General features: G+C 36.6%; 1 protein-coding gene across 1 annotated transcript in view; it reads left to right on the top strand.

Moving 5' to 3' along the window:
- Nucleotides 1–13,438, top strand: part of LOC135694390 (intraflagellar transport protein 74 homolog) — a 33,610-nt gene extending 20,172 nt beyond the window's left edge. The window contains exons 23-30 of the mRNA XM_065213103.2: nucleotides 366–432; nucleotides 546–586; nucleotides 1,384–1,446; nucleotides 1,576–1,635; nucleotides 6,112–6,166; nucleotides 6,639–6,709; nucleotides 8,697–8,757; nucleotides 11,853–13,438. Of these exons, the coding sequence (XP_065069175.2) occupies nucleotides 366–432; nucleotides 546–586; nucleotides 1,384–1,446; nucleotides 1,576–1,635; nucleotides 6,112–6,166; nucleotides 6,639–6,709; nucleotides 8,697–8,757; nucleotides 11,853–11,980 (546 nt within the window). The 3' untranslated portion in view covers nucleotides 11,981–13,438. The remainder of the gene's footprint in view (nucleotides 1–365; nucleotides 433–545; nucleotides 587–1,383; nucleotides 1,447–1,575; nucleotides 1,636–6,111; nucleotides 6,167–6,638; nucleotides 6,710–8,696; nucleotides 8,758–11,852) is intronic.
- The last annotated feature ends 2,353 nt before the right edge of the window (nucleotides 13,439–15,791 follow it).

The following is a 15,791-nucleotide window of genomic DNA, read 5'->3' as shown; positions in this document are numbered from 1 at the left end:
TGCTTTTCTAAACATTATCGCACCAATAACAACCCTTTGCTAATTTCTACCACTGGTTGGGTGAATTCAATAAATTTAAGTAAAGTTCTATATTTCACCACCATTAGTCTTCATAATTTGTCTACAATGGTCATAGTTGTTGGCATAAAGATTATGAGAATGGTTTTAAACGGTGAATAAATCGATGAAAATCTGCAGTGCTCAACGTTGATCTGTATTATTTTGTATATTATCTACGGTAATAAGAACCGTTGCTAGCTTGTAATGTTGGCGATATTAATCATATTTATCACCTAATATTAGTGTCATTATAACATCTTTCTATGCAGAATACTATTTTCTAAGATCGTACTTTTTATTCAAAGGATGATTTGAATTTCAAAGAAACAGAAATGATTAAATCATCAGAAACAAACAAGGGCCTGGATTCGGGTGAGCAAGCTTCGTTACTGACAGTTTGTCGTAAATATCTCGAACTTTTGATAATTTTGACATAATAGTCAATAAAACTCTCTATTTTAACTCTTAATGATTCTGATTTCTAGAGCAAAGACGACTGCAAATGGACTTAGAGAAAGTGAACCAGGTGGGTGCGCTTTGTGTACATTGTCACACTGTCACATTGCCATTTATCGTGGCTGTATAGAGGGCTCGTTGGGTATAGAGGGTTCTGAAGATTGTTTATTCTCTCTTCGTACAGCCTGCTCAAGGTTCTCCAGAATACACAAAAAAGGCGGGGTTTGGGTGTGGTTTTTTAATTCACTGTTTCTATTAGTTTATCTCATGACCTCAGGCCGTGCTACTTGCTTTTTTCACGGCTCTGTGGGTATTGAGTCACGAAATGAATCACAAATCTTGAAGTATTAAATAAGAGTTTCCAACAAATATACACAGGAAAAGATAGGCGAATACAGGGCTTAAGGAAAGGGCATTGGGCCTTGCAGCTTGCTGTAAGGGTCATCAGAATATTGTTATTGGAAGAAAAAGGAATTGGGTAAGAAAATTTAGAGGTAAAATGATGTAGAAAAACAATCACCGAGTCTCTTGTAAGAAGATTCTTTCAAAGGCAGAATGAAAAAGAAAGTCGTGGATTTTCAATGTTGCTGTTTCAAGCAGAATCAAACTTGATAGCTACTTTGCTAAATAGCATACAAAAAGTTTTTTTTTGCAAAATTATGGATCTTTAGAATTCATGTTTTTTATCTATATCATTTTGCAATAAAGATATGTTTTCGGCATTTACTTTTTTACACGTTGCTCAAGAAGGAATAAACTATAACCTTTCTTGAATTCCTTACTGTGCTCCCTAAAACTAAATTTAACATTGGTGTCTTTAGTCTTGGTGAATTTTTTTAACATCTGCTTTCATTTTATGTCATTCAGCTTGAATCGAAGATCACGACAGAGTTAGACTCATTGAAAAAGAGGATTGATAAAATGACAGAGGTACTATTTTCCATCCTTTCTCATTTCTTATCTGTGCCCATATTTTTAGAGATTTTACTTTGTCGTTTTAAGAGTCAATCGACGACTTTTAGTTTCAATTTAATTCTTCATTTGTTTACTCTCACTCAGGAAATCGCATTATACAGTGACATAGACGGGGTCAAGAAGCAAGCAGAAGAGAAGCGAAAGGTATGTTGCGAATATGCGATGCTCGAAATTTATTCTTTATTAGGAGTTTATTAGGAGTAGGTATGTAAAACATCGACCAGGCAAAGGCAATGCCAATGTGGACATGACTGAAAAAGGATGTTAACGTCATCAACGAAACAAAATAATAGTTGTCAGGCAAATCAAGCCGAGCTCTGAAAAATCTGCTCAAATCATGGACGCATTGCTCCAACAATTTATTGCTCTTTAAGTCAGTTTTGTATAGGTTGAAATTATCAATGGATGTTGCACTTTGGTAATGCTGTGCTCTCAGGCTCTTAGGCTCTCTGGCTCTCAGGTCCACCCCTAAACAGTACTAATCGAATCTAGCATTTTAGACTCCTTTCTGGCCAAACTCTCTGACCAAAATCTGTAAAACAAAAGCAATCACTCTCCGATGTATTGATCTAATTCTTGCGTGTGCATGTTAACAGGTTGGTCACGAAATTACGACATTGCTAGATCCTCTAATCTGTGAATAGCTGATATGAGTGTAAGCCGCTTCTGTGTAGAACTGCAATCATCACTGCCACAGAGGCCATGATTTCTGTTTTTGTATTAACATCATCAAAGAACTCGATCACGAAATACCAGCTGATACAGACATCCGTTCTGTGGCCTCTTTAAAATGTAATGCTGCCTTAATTCCTTGTGATAAGCGGCTTTTCAGATATTCCATGCTTTTACTGCCTTTCATTTTTAATCACGTCTTGTCTCTTCTTTTCTTTGATTGTAAATGGACTACAATAACAAAACGTAAATTCACCTGGGATACTGAAGTTTTCTCAGATTATCGAGGCTTCATCCTGTAAATTGCAACTTATTGTTGCAAAATTATTCAGCTTTGAAAGCAAAATTATTCCGAATGGCTATGTTAACGTTTCTGCAGCATTTGCATGATCTTTACATCACGTGACACTCAGTACCTCAAGATGTGACTCACTACTCTTGCAAAGCAAAGCTTCAATTTCATCAAACCAGTCAAAAATCAAAATGCTACGCCAGTTTTGTTGGTTTTCTCTTACCTAACCTCTGCCAGGGACCTCTTTTTCGCACATCTTTCTCTACTTCATATCGAGGCTCCTCACAGTTACGTTTGATAGTAACTGAAAACAGAATTCTACGATTTTTTTGATTTAAGAAGAATTGAACTTATGACTTCAATCATAGGCGGGGTTTTTTTTAAATAAAGGGTTCTTAATTATTTTAAGTGCCGGGCCAAAAAAACATATAGATTCTCTTCGGGGGCCACTTGGTTTTCAAACTTTACATACCTTGTGTAGGCTGCTCAAAATGAAACCCAGATCTCATTTTTACCAGGCTAAGTCAGTGATAAGATCTCAGCAGTCCTTTTAATTTGTGCCTGCCTATTTTATCTACCTTAGCATAAACCCAAAAAACAGTTTTCACAATGGTTTGTAATTTTATGTTCCTTGTACCAGGCTGAGTCAGAAGATCGTTCTATGCTATTTTTGGGCTAGAACGTTAATTTTCTTAAGTCTCTTGTTAGGTCGATTTGAAGCGCTTGAAGTCAGGTCCAGGGACTGCACAGCGTATTTTAAGGAGGGCCAAAATATTATGTTTGTGGATGTATTTAGTAAAGGCCGCCACCATGGTTGAAACAAAAATTTTAGGTTATATTAATCCCAGAAATGACCAAACAAAACCTCAAATAGATTTTAACAGGAGAAAATTCAAGGCAATATTCTTAAGGTTTTCGTAACTAGGTTTCCATAATTTTATCTGTTGACATGAAAAAGGAAAAATCTTGCAAGGTTTAAGAATAATCTTAGCATAACAGCGTGTGAGACAGGGAAGAGAAACAAATTAAAAAACAGTTAATTAAACTCAATAAAACGATCAATCGATTAAATTAAGCATTTCCTATTTCGGCACTCTCTTGTGGACCAATAACTGTCCACGAAACGCTTTAAAATCTACTACAGAAAAAAGAAAAATATCAAAAGGGACAAAAGAAAACCAAAGATAAATCGAATTCCAAATTTTGAAAATGATGCCAAAAAAATACTTTCGAGGTAAAAAACATTCGGCGGGCCGGATAAAATTTTACTGCGGGCCGGAGTTTAAGAATGGCTGTTTTAAATCATTCTCTTTCCCCTTCTGCAAAATTCTGGTAGTGTTGTGTCATGTTCATTATTGCCGGGCAAGGGCCGGACCCACAATTCTTGCCAAAAATAAGTTGACAACCCTCCTCTAGTTATTAATGTTGCCACTTAATTGCTCTCTCTTCCTCGGTACAATGTTCTTTCTAAGTACAATGTAATACCTTCATATCATAAGAAGTGTTTATGCATCTGATCCTAGTCAGAAGATCACCAACAACCATGTTGTATTTATATCAAGCAACACTCTAATTGGGTGAGGGAGAATACCTTTAAAAACTTTCATGAATTTGTGAAGGTGTTCCAGCAATTCTATCGAGGGCTGTAGGGTGTGCCAACAATCAAAATTGAAGTTTCTCGAGTTTACTAAAAAGCGAATTTAGATGGACAAAAGGTTTTATTAATTGTATAATATTTCCAGTGTACTGTGCTTTTTATCTGGTTTTGACGTTAATTAGAGGGAATGTGGTTGATGACACAAATTTTACTATTGGCGATAAGATCTCAGTTTTAATTTCCCTGTTCTTAGAAAATAGAACTAATTTAATCAATTGAATCACATAGTCGTTCGTTTTATAATTGTACTGACCTTATAGGGATTTTTATCTGTCCATTTAAAGGCTTAAGTCCATGGCAGCTGTAAAATTTCTTAAACTTCCTGATTGAAATCTCAGATATCTGACTCTTTATATTCACACCCTGATCTTAAAGAAAATCTTTATTGCATACTTCAAGCACTGTGATGTCTATCTTCACTGTCAAGTGTCAAGTAGACATCCAATCAATGACTTCAGTTGACAAGGCTCTGTCTATATATCACCAAGTACACTACAAAGCAAATGCGAATGTGTTAGCTTGGATGTCGTAGAAGGTCATTCTTTTAAGAGGGTTTAGAAAGTTACAGGCATAAGCAAATCTTGTTCAAGTCTTTCAACATTCAGCTCTAGAAATGATGACCTTTGCACAAGGGCTGTTCAAACACCTACAGCAGATAAATAAAATTGACAGGCCTTGAAAAAGACTGCTTTTCTTTGTCTACAGCCATTTACCATCCACAGTGGCTGTATAGATCGCTCATTATGGCTTAACATTGTCCTAACATTGTCCGATCGAGAATTGAAAGCGTTCTTACTTACTTACAGAACACGCATAGAAATACCAAATGGTTTCCTTAAAGACTCTTGTGCAACCAGCATGCCTTGCGACTATGTTTTAATACCCGGCCTAATATCGTACTACATGACAATACAAAATACAGTAAATTTCTCTTTGCGTAAAAACAGCTACTGCAAAGCATGCCTGTTGCGCAAAAGTCTTTAAACATTCTTAACTGTTTTTCGCTTTTCTCCTTTACAATACTCAGAAGAGGCACTAAATAGGACTAGACAGCACTAAGCATTGGTTTATATTTGCTAGTAGGTTCGCATTTTTTCATTGGCTTGTTGGAATAATGCTTTGTATACCACCTACATCGAACGGATATCCCTGTTTCAGGAAGCACCTGTATCTCGTTTGGAAATTGCCTATAGTTGACTATCAGTGCTCTGAATCTTGGGATTTGTTCCTTTAGCAATGTCTTTAGTTCCACATTGCAAATATCTGGTGGCTTAGTTACAGTGCTACTTTTATCGTCAGCTGCTTTTCTGAATCATGCTATTGAGATGTTTGAGAAAAGCTCTCCACATTTCAATGCCCTGTGTGCTTAATTGATAATGATCTGTAGTGCGATTATTGCATCTCGTGTACTTTATTTTGACTGTCAAAACCTATCGGCGTTTGGCTGGCAAAGTAGTTGTTACTGTTGTCATAGCACAGTCTTATTGGTCTTTTTGAATAAGCCCATCTTGTTTTGAAAGTGGACCCGCCTATTCATTGTCTTTCTTCGCCAGTAGTTCTTTCTTTCCTCCAGAAAAATTAACCGCAGCTGTTTAATGTTAAATTAGAACAAGGACTTTTAGCAGGATGTCTTCGGCCTCAAACAATTACCTGACATTATAACAGCATGATAAACCAGCTTCTAAATTGTTTAAATTTCATAGCTAACATTCGAATGAAATCTTTTCTGCAATTTAATGCACACATGAAAATTTTTGGTTAATTTCAGTTTATTACTAGTTTTGTACGATGACATTATTTTCCGAGGGAGGAGATATACCAAAAAATGATCAAAACTTTCAGATATTGAAAGTTTTTCATTTGAAGTTGAAATCGAAAGCAGTTATCTCACTTTAGATCCCTTATGGTTCAGGCAAAGTCATTTATCTTTCATCCACGTTTCAAGTTTTAGTAAATTCAGACGTGTGATCAGTAATGATTCCTTCTGTAATAATTGCAGCTATTAATGTCAGAAAAAGAGGAGCTGCTGTCCCAAAGAGAGACTCTAAAACAAGGTGGGTATGAAAAATCTTATCTCAATTTAAATTTCAGATTCTATTTCGTCATCGGTCCCAGTTCCCTACAGAGCTGCACGATATAGTTAACTGCAGTGCATATGAACCAGTTAGTTATACACTTCACTGCAAATCCTTGAATTAACCCCTCCCCTGGCCAATTAAGGCGACTTTTCAATAGGGGGCTGATTCGAGGATGCTTTTATATGGGAAGGGGAGCTTATAAAATCATCTCAAAATTGCCATACAAATAGCTGGTTTTGTAGCTTCCTTACGATTTTCAAGTTTATTCCCTTTGCAATTTTACTAAGTAAATCTTTCTGAAATATCAAATCAAAGATTAATCAAAGTGCAAGATATTTTTTTCAGCTTCATCATTATCAACGTCATTGTTTTCGCTATTGTCGTCATCGAAATCTCTTCAATAAACGCTATAACCCTTTGATGAATATTTAATAACCTTTCATTGCAGATGTGAAGAACCTTTCGTCTCAGTATGATGCTATGAAAGCCCAACTGCAGGAGAACGAGACCTTCATACAGGTTCGTCATGAATAAGTCCGCCTAATGGGCTTCATTCAGCCTTTTGCAGACCGTTGATTTCTTTTGCAGGCTGAGGTAGTTGAAAGGAAACTTTAAAGATGTATTGAAAATAGCGGAAGGATCTGAGTCTTAAACAGCTGCTCGTCTTTGCTTCATTCTCGGTTTATTTACCAATTCAAAGTATTACCTCTTTTTGCAAGCCTTTTAATCAGTCTTCATCTAAGCTGTAATCTTGGCCTTTATATATATAAGAAGTACGAAATATTTGGGTTTCGGAATTCCCTTTCTTTTAATTTACCTTTTGCGACGAATAATTTGATTTAGTCGTCAGTTGCTGCTCAAATTCTTTAAACTTATTGTAACTGCATATAAAAATTTAATTTTTTGAGCAAATTCCTTTTCTAATGAATAAAACTTGTGTTATTTGAATAGTTGATTCATCAATGGGAATACCATTTAACGTTAAAGTAACCAGGGGTACTGGCCACCGGGCTTTGTAGTGTTTATGGGTGCTAATACAAATCTGCTGACTGGTTTCTGAAATTCTAGGATGTTTGTTTGCTTACGGGTTATAAGTTTTATGAACGAAAATGATAGTCTTGGACTTTTGAATTAAGACCAGGCAGGCTTGAATGGGCCGGGCATATAGATCAACCGTGAATTGGCGGATACTATTGCACTATCCATCTGCAAATTCCGTTAAGACAGGGAATATCCCATGGCGCTTTGAGAGAGACCGCAGGCAGCTTTATTTTGACTGGCTGGGAATATGCCTTGTTTTCTGGCAGAGATAAAGTACCTGCCCTGTGCAACGTCAGAGGAGTAAGCTAGATATATAGGGCTCTTCAAAGTCCACTATAGTTATTAAATACCTGAGTTTAAAAAGGCACAATGTGTCCTTGATGATAGGAGGTGTATCTGTCACGATATCGCATACAAAACTAATGGTCTTATAAAAATAATTTGTTCACAAGCTGAGCCGACAAAAAGCAATACTTTCAAATTAAAGGAATTTGACAGCCCTAATCGAGATGTACTGTATATATTATTGCGCAGACCCCGTTCATTGTGTGATAAAAGAAGGCTATATAAGGAGCAGGTGGGCCTTATTGAATGACGGAATGAGGTAAATATATTCACAATACCACGGTCTTAATAAAATAAAACAGATTATATTGAATGAAAAAACTAGTTCTAAAGCAAACACAGCTTTTTCGAGATTACATATGAGTGAGTCATTTGCAGTTACATAACATCTTGGCGTGTTTCTTGGAAATATCAACCAGGGGCGTAGCTAACGGGGGATGTAGGGGGTGTAACACATCCCCCACCCCCAATTCCTCATGAATTCGTCGGTAAATCTTCAGCTTGTCTACAAAACCTTTAGTTTGTCGGAAAATCAGCTATTAGTAGGTGAAATAGTACCTAAATTCTTCTCCATCTATGTCTTCGTCGGTAAACTTTTATATTACATGACCCTCCATCCCCCCCCTAGTCTGGAAGGTCATAATGGGGGTTGAGAAGCAATAATGGGGGTTGAGAAGCAACTGAGAACCAACTAAAAAATTCCACATGAACCGGAAAATTTTCCTCACTATTGATTACTTTTAGTATAAAAAAAGAAGAGAAAAAGCCAATAACTCGATGCTCCGAAATTTTACTCACCCTGCCACTGCATAGTTTCTAACAACCATTTCTCTTCTCCAGTAGATTCTCCTTAACTTACCTTTACCCTTTACTTTCATCAGCATTATATCATCTTCAACTCGGTATCCCAATACCATATTTCATGTCTGTTACATTGGCATTTCTGTAAAATTCCTAAATTTTTATATTTTAATAAGGCTATGAAATTCAGTTTTTCGTTGCATTTTTTTTCAATTATACCTATTTCTAAATTCAAAATTCTATATTATATTTCAGCCTCACAACACTTTTCGCACATTGACTAAAATATGATTAATTGATTTCTTTTTGTTTACCCTAGCTTGGCAACTTGGAAAGAAAATGGCAGCACCTGGAGCAAAATAATTTTGCAATGAAGGAATGTATCCTTTCAAGTCTATATTTTTGCACGTTTGTTTCAAGAAGGAGATAAAAAATGTCAGTTTGCCTCAAAGACGACTCGAATTGCTTCGGAAGACATGTTGCACTTTCCTCAATTTTACAGGAACGTTTACAGTGCAAAATAGCTGTGATTCTAAACGTTTTACCTTACTACAACTATAAAAAATTGTCGACTTGCTCACTTTTAGATTTCTTTCAGAGAGCTTAATTCTCAAATTCTTGAGCTTAATTCATTAATGCTTTTTTCTACTTTTTGGTTTTGCAAGCAGAAAATGCTGAGCGTGATTGTGTAGGGGTTCGGTTTGATGGACGTTGTTGTTACCCCGGGTCTCGGAGTCTCCTTTAATTAGTCTCAGAAATCTAATTTGAAACTAATCACAGAAATAAATTATTTGATTGAGGATTGGATCCACGGTTTCTTGAGGCTCTTGTTCCCAGGGTAGGACGTTGAAAGCTGCAAAGCATACGAGCCTGTACACGGGGCTAGAGCGGACCAGGAAATTATGATTTTGCAAGTACCTTCTTCGTGGAAGCAAGTATTGTACTATATACTATAGCATCAGGGTAGTTCTCTGGTATGGGGGGGGGGGGGGGGGGGGGGGGTTCACGAGCACCAAAAAATCACGAAAATCTTTTCTTTCCAATGAACAATCCCTTTTCTCCCTAACGTTTCCAAACAATGGCGCACCTTCAATAATTCTATCTTTCGGTGGTGGATGTTACCGCATGCAGTTATTTATATAAAAAAATTGCTCTGGATTGAAAATTAATAGGGGAACTCTCAAAGTTATAGGTCAAAACTCTAGTATTTTTACCTTACTATCAGATCGTAAAAAATCAAGCAAAAACCCTAATATGTTTCTAATTTCAATTTAGATTTATTTTCCAGGTAGCTATTTGACAGAAAACAACTGTACAACACCGAAGCTCTAAACATTATGTAAAACAACAATTCTTAAAGGGGAAGAGAGGGATACTAAAACAAGAATTTAGCTTAGTGTACCAAGGCTTTTAGTGGGTATTGTCTGAGAGCTTTTTGGGGACTGATCTATTTTGCGATGGTTCCAATGGTTTGACTCAGTTATGAATTCGAGATCTAGAGTTGAAATATTTATAAAGCCAGAAAGGTTTATCCAGTTGCTCTGGAAATAGTAAGTTAAAACATAATAAACGGAATGATTCTGTGCGTTTATTCATCCTGTGAAAGGCCTAAATTTATAATGATATGCGATTCAAAATGTCGCAATGGAAAGAAAGTAGGGATTGTGGTTTTTCTAATTCGCTTTGCCCTACTGATCTCTTTCTTATTCTCTGTACTTCTTTTTACCGCTCTAAACAGTACATTTCCCTTTGAGTTGCATTGAAAGTGCCAGTGATGTCATAAGAGCGCATGACAGGCCAAACTGGCTATGCAATTCAATGCGTATGACATCCCGTTCATTCTTCTCACATCCTTGTGACATTACAGCAAATCCTGAGACGGCACAACTATCGTGACTTTTTAAATCCATCTTTCTTTCATCGGATATTTCCACCCTTCCGCGTGGTATACTTTCAAAGTTCCAGTTATTTCAAATATTTAGTATGGTCGCGTTGGTCAAAAGTGCTGGCTTTCTTCATCATTATGGGGAATCCCGCAGATTTTTATTCCACTTCTTGGTTTGTATACTTCTTGGTTTCATACCATGATAGGTTTGCAGAAAAAACTTTTCGGACGGGGCATGTCTGTAAACAAATATTGGTTAGTTCTCAGCTTTAACTCCAGGAATTTGTAATTTTTTCAGAGGTTCATTTCAGGCTACCGTTTTCCAATTTTGAATGCAACTACACTCTTTCTATAAGAGCCAGATAATTTTTGCCGAGTCTCGATGTTCTAATTTTTTTTGATAATCTGAAGCTCTTGCGTTCTTGATGTTGTTGTCAGATGGAACTCATAGCATGTTTCCGATAGGGAAGTGGCTGAAAGAATCCTCTATCTAATAGTTTAAATGATCGATATTTCCGTGGAGTGAAATTGCCTTCCTCGACGCCTTCCTCTCATGATCAACTATGACATCCTTGGTAGCACACAAGCCAGTGGTGGCGCCATAAATCTTCCGACAGAGGGGTTGGAGCTTCCGACAGGGGGGGCTAAAATGACTAAAATAAGCAGTTTTCGTACGTTATTTTGTCAAATTTGCTCCGACAATAACCTAAAATTTCCTCCGATGGGGGGGCTAGATGCTTCCGACGGAGGGGCTGTAGCCCCCCTAGCCCTCCCCTGGCGCCACCACTGACACAAGCTAACAGTATTGCCTCGGGAACCTGGGTTCTAGCGTTGTCGGATTCAGTGCTCTTGCTGCAAAATTCCAGTGTATACACTGGTACACTGTTTGCACTATTTCGTATACAAATACTTGACTGCGGGGAGTCTGGGTCAAAGATAACGTGATGATGTCATAAAAATCTTATTCCAGAATTTTTTAATCCGGGAAGGATAACCTATAGTAGAACCAGAAATTACCTCCACATAATCCGTGTTAGATATGGCTCCCGTCAAGTCAACTGTAATTTTGTCATATGTACGGTAAAATGTACGGTCAAAACAAATTTATTTTCAACAATCAGGTAGGTTCATAGGGCAGTCAATGCGAGTGGTTTTGCACTTTTAATGGAATTTCAAGTACCTATTCGCAGTTCACTTCCCCCTTATTTCATCCTTTGATATTCTGAAACACTGGCAGCCGGGGTATATTTCAAGATGTTATCTCAAGGGGTGGTTGTGTGGTAAGAAGTTTAAAATTCTAAAAATACTCATTACACCTTTGGAACTATATCGGTTTCACCCTCTTTGCTTGATTAAGCTTAGTACGGCTTAAAAATACTTATGAAACCATAGTCACAAGAAAGTGCTTTGTCCTTTGACTATGATGAAACTGATATTGAATCAGCTTAATTACCGGACCATTGTAATAATACTGTGACATATCCCTGCTTTTATTATCCTTGAACGACCAATAAATCCATCAATTAGCTTGTAAATGGCCTATAGATGCTAAGTATTTAGAGACTGTTTGTTTCCTTGACTCATAACAAGATATTGCTCAAAAGAAGGCAGAAAGTGATTATGGGAGTTTGAAGGACGAGATTTCAAACGCAGTACAACAAGTGAATCAGGCAATAATTAAATCTTTAAACAGCACTTCAAGAGCGGGTGTTATTTGATTAAAAGACATTATGTTAACACAGTTGCTATGTACTTATTAGTATTAAGTTAGCTATGTGTTGTACAGTGAAAACCTGCATATAAGAAATTAATTTTTTCGGATCAGACTGTACAGTTTCTTATAAAAGGAATATGCGATTTTTTATAAAGACAAGTTTATTATAAGGTAAGGGAAATGACAGGATAAGCCAGGAAAATAATTGGAATCATACATTTTGACAAAAATTCTATAAGTTGAAATGAAAATCGCAATACAGCACTGTTTCTAATTCCCCGGACAAACAGTCTTCTAGCACCGCACAGCTCCCCCACTGTTTCTAAAATTTATTTTATTTGACGAGCTTTTGTTATAGATAAGCATTTATAAGAAATTGAAAAATATTCAGGCTAAACCAAAGAAGTTGTATGTTTTGATTCATAACTTTGAAAGCCTTGCTGCAGTTTATTATGAGTGACTTTTATTATTAAATCTTTGATTTAAAGTTGGCAGTTGAAATATAAAGCTTAAAAGCTAATTAAGGCCATATTTTTTAACATAATATATACAAATTGCTATAAAATGAATACAAAATACAATTTATGATAAAAAGTCTAAGTTTTGATCAAATATCTTACATAATCTGTACAGTGAGTTCCGTAAATGCGGGTTTTAACTGTATTGGCTATATAAATCTGTCCCCGTCATACAAATTCCAAGAAATAGGGAAGTACAACCAAACAAAAGCTAAGCTCTCAAACTTCTTGTGCGAGTTGCACTTCTCAACCAATTGAGTTGGTATGTATCTTCTTAAGATTATCCGTTCTCTACCAATAAACATTAAAGTTTCTTATTTCTTGTTTAGTTTTTAGTTTTATGCTGGAGTTAAATGCCTATTATTGTACTTTTCTGGCTGTATTAAGCGTAAGGTTACCCATAACTTTTGGTTTATGTCAATGTTCTAGAAAACAACACGAATCTTCTTTAAGGTAAGTTTGCAATAAAATTCAGCTTGTTTCAAAACATCCCCCTTATATGGGAACCTTGAAAGTTTTAATGACTTTTGTTAATTAAAGATTACTCAATCTGTCAATGAAAGCTTACTTTCTCCTGTATTTGCGATTTATCAAGGTGATGAAAATTATCAGAATATTCTGTCAATTGATATCAGAAGAAATAACAACTCTTAATTCTTAAGTTAATTCTTATTTTAATACTTATTTACTCTATATGTAATTAGCTCATTCATTAAAAGATGTTGTCAAAAAGTTAATGTACACTGGCTGCTAGGGCTAGATTTATTGATTATAGTGCCTATATATCTGAACCCACTATGCACCCATCAGAGGTTTGGCCCATAAAAGACAACAGAAGGCAAATTCGCTTGAACAAAACTGTATTTGAAATAAGAGAAATTGTTGTAAAATAAATTTAGCACAATATTTATGACTCAGTCAATCAAAAAGTGTCTTTGCTGGAAGTTTAGCTCTTTTTCTAATTTAGCTACAACATTGCTCTTTTGCCAGGGGTGCAGTGGGAGTTTAATTTTTTTGGAGCTTGGGCGGGTGCTTAAGGTAGTAAGTAATTTTCTAGAAACCCAGCAAAGTAGCAAAATATTCGAAATATTCCCACAAAATTGGTTCTCTTGTGGGGTTTTCAACCCCCATGCCTCCCGCCATTCCGCCTCTGTCCATTACACAAATTTTGGAGGATGTATGAGTTGTCAAAGTAATTGTAGTTTCTAACGGAATTGTAGTTTAGAAGAGACATCTGCTGATAATTGTATAATTTCACTTCTTGGCAGCATTTATTTTAAAACGTTTGTCAAGCTTGTAGGGGTGGCGCTAAGGGAGGGCTAGGGGGCTATTGCCCCCATCGGTGCATGCTAGCCTCCCGTTGGAAGATAAAGAATTGTCCCGTTGGAGGATAAAGAATTGAACTCGCCTTGGATGCGGGCGATACTTTTAGATTTATCGAATTTTATATTACCAGCCCAGCATTCACGCCGACAGTGATTCGTGTCCCTGATTGATCATGCCCGTATTCCGTTCTAACAAGCAAAATGATTTAAGTTTCAGTTTTCTTTGTTCCAAAACTAATGCATCCTTAAAACGAAGGCTAACTGAAAGATATTCAGATATCGCGAAAGAACCAATTCGAAGAAAAACCACAAGCAGAGACCCGTGGTGCACCGGGATCGGTCCAATATTGTAGGGGTTAACTTTTATAAAATTGAATATTTTGAAGTAAGTAGGAAGAGGTTTTAAGGGAAAGATACGTTAACAATTTCGTTTTTCTAAATGTCTTATTGCAATGTTTTCTGCTTATATTTGAATTTGGTTTACCAAGTGTTAAAATAAAGAATTTTTTCCTTCATCTTGGTACTGATTGTACACAGCTCATCACGAAATTTAAATTTTTTGGGTCTGTTTGCAACAGAAAGTGGAGGCAGATATTCAAAGGTTTTTCACATTTGCCATGATATTTTTGGCTGCCGAGAATTTTTTGCTATAAGATTGAGTCCTTCCTGGCTGTGGCTTATGCTACAAATAAAGTTCTGTTGTCGGCTGTTTTTCTTAAGAATTAAAGTGATAACATTTCAGAGTGCGGTGAATCATGTGAGTTGCATTACTATTATTTGTGTAGAAGCACATGACAATAAAAAAACACGCATATTGCCCGCGGAGGCAAATCCAGGGTTTAAGGCATCTGAGGAAACACTGACAATGTCAGCTGGCCTAAGCCCCTGGCGATTGCACCTTCTCTGAAACTGACGCAGCATTCAGCAACGTCTTCCAAGTTCAGGGTACAGTACACGTTACGCCATGCGTCGTGCGTTATGTCGTGCGTTACGTCGTGTGTTACGTCGTGCGTCATGCTGGCCTAAGCCCCGGCGATTGCACCTTCTCTAAAACTGACGCAGCATTCAGCAACGTCTTCCAATTTCAGGGTACATTAAAAGGTACGTCCTGCGTTACGTAACCGAATGGCTGCGACGAATTTAGATGGCTACAAAAGGGTGATTTTTTAGAAAAGTTTACGTCGGTCTATTTTATTGTTCGATGGAGTCTGACGAGGACGAGATCTACGGAGACAGACCGTAAGAAGAATTTAAGCAGTCCTCGAGTAGCTAAGAAGGCCAGCGTACATAAAAACCCTGAAGAGGAGTTGTTTCGGAAAGACGGGCTTTGAGACGCTATCCTCAATCAGGATGTCGGTAACGCTGCGTAGCTACTTTAGCTTAAAGCGCATTTTCGGGTAAATAGGTATAATAATATGTGTATTAACTAACATGTTTTTCCAGGAAGAGAAAAGAATACTTTTTGCAGCAAGAAGTACTGAATCAAGTTGAAATAAAAAATATCAAATAACAATTAGGGCAATCGTCGTTTACATCTGCAGTAATTTAATTTAAATTTTAATAACAATCTTGTGCACTGCCTGGCCTGGCCTAGACACTGGGAAAACTGGGCGTTGATCTTTGATAGAAAATCCTTTTGAATTGATTTATCAATTGAATCTCGCTGCTAGTTCATTGATGGCGGGGTCTGTCTATAGCTGCTTTCAAGATTTATTCACCTGCTAGGCCACCTGTCTTGGTGCTGTATTAACCAAGGCTTACTTTCATTAATATTTAATGATGGGTGTGTTTGATATCTTATGTTGAAATATGGAAGAAAAAAACGTACGATTTATTCATTTGCTCTAAAATTACGCGATATAAAGCAAAGAATAAATTATAGAAAAAATTCATCTTCCAGATATTGTCATTTTCATTGTATTTTGTTATTGTATGTAGCTTAATTACAAAGGTGAAAGCTAAATTTAAAATA

Source organism: Rhopilema esculentum, chromosome 8 (genome assembly GCF_057945365.1).
Source record: "Rhopilema esculentum isolate cy_ngs chromosome 8, ASM5794536v1, whole genome shotgun sequence".
Taxonomy (NCBI): domain Eukaryota; kingdom Metazoa; phylum Cnidaria; class Scyphozoa; order Rhizostomeae; family Rhizostomatidae; genus Rhopilema; species Rhopilema esculentum.
Note: the sequence above shows the minus strand (reverse complement) of the source record. Positions and strands in the feature narration are given on the sequence as shown.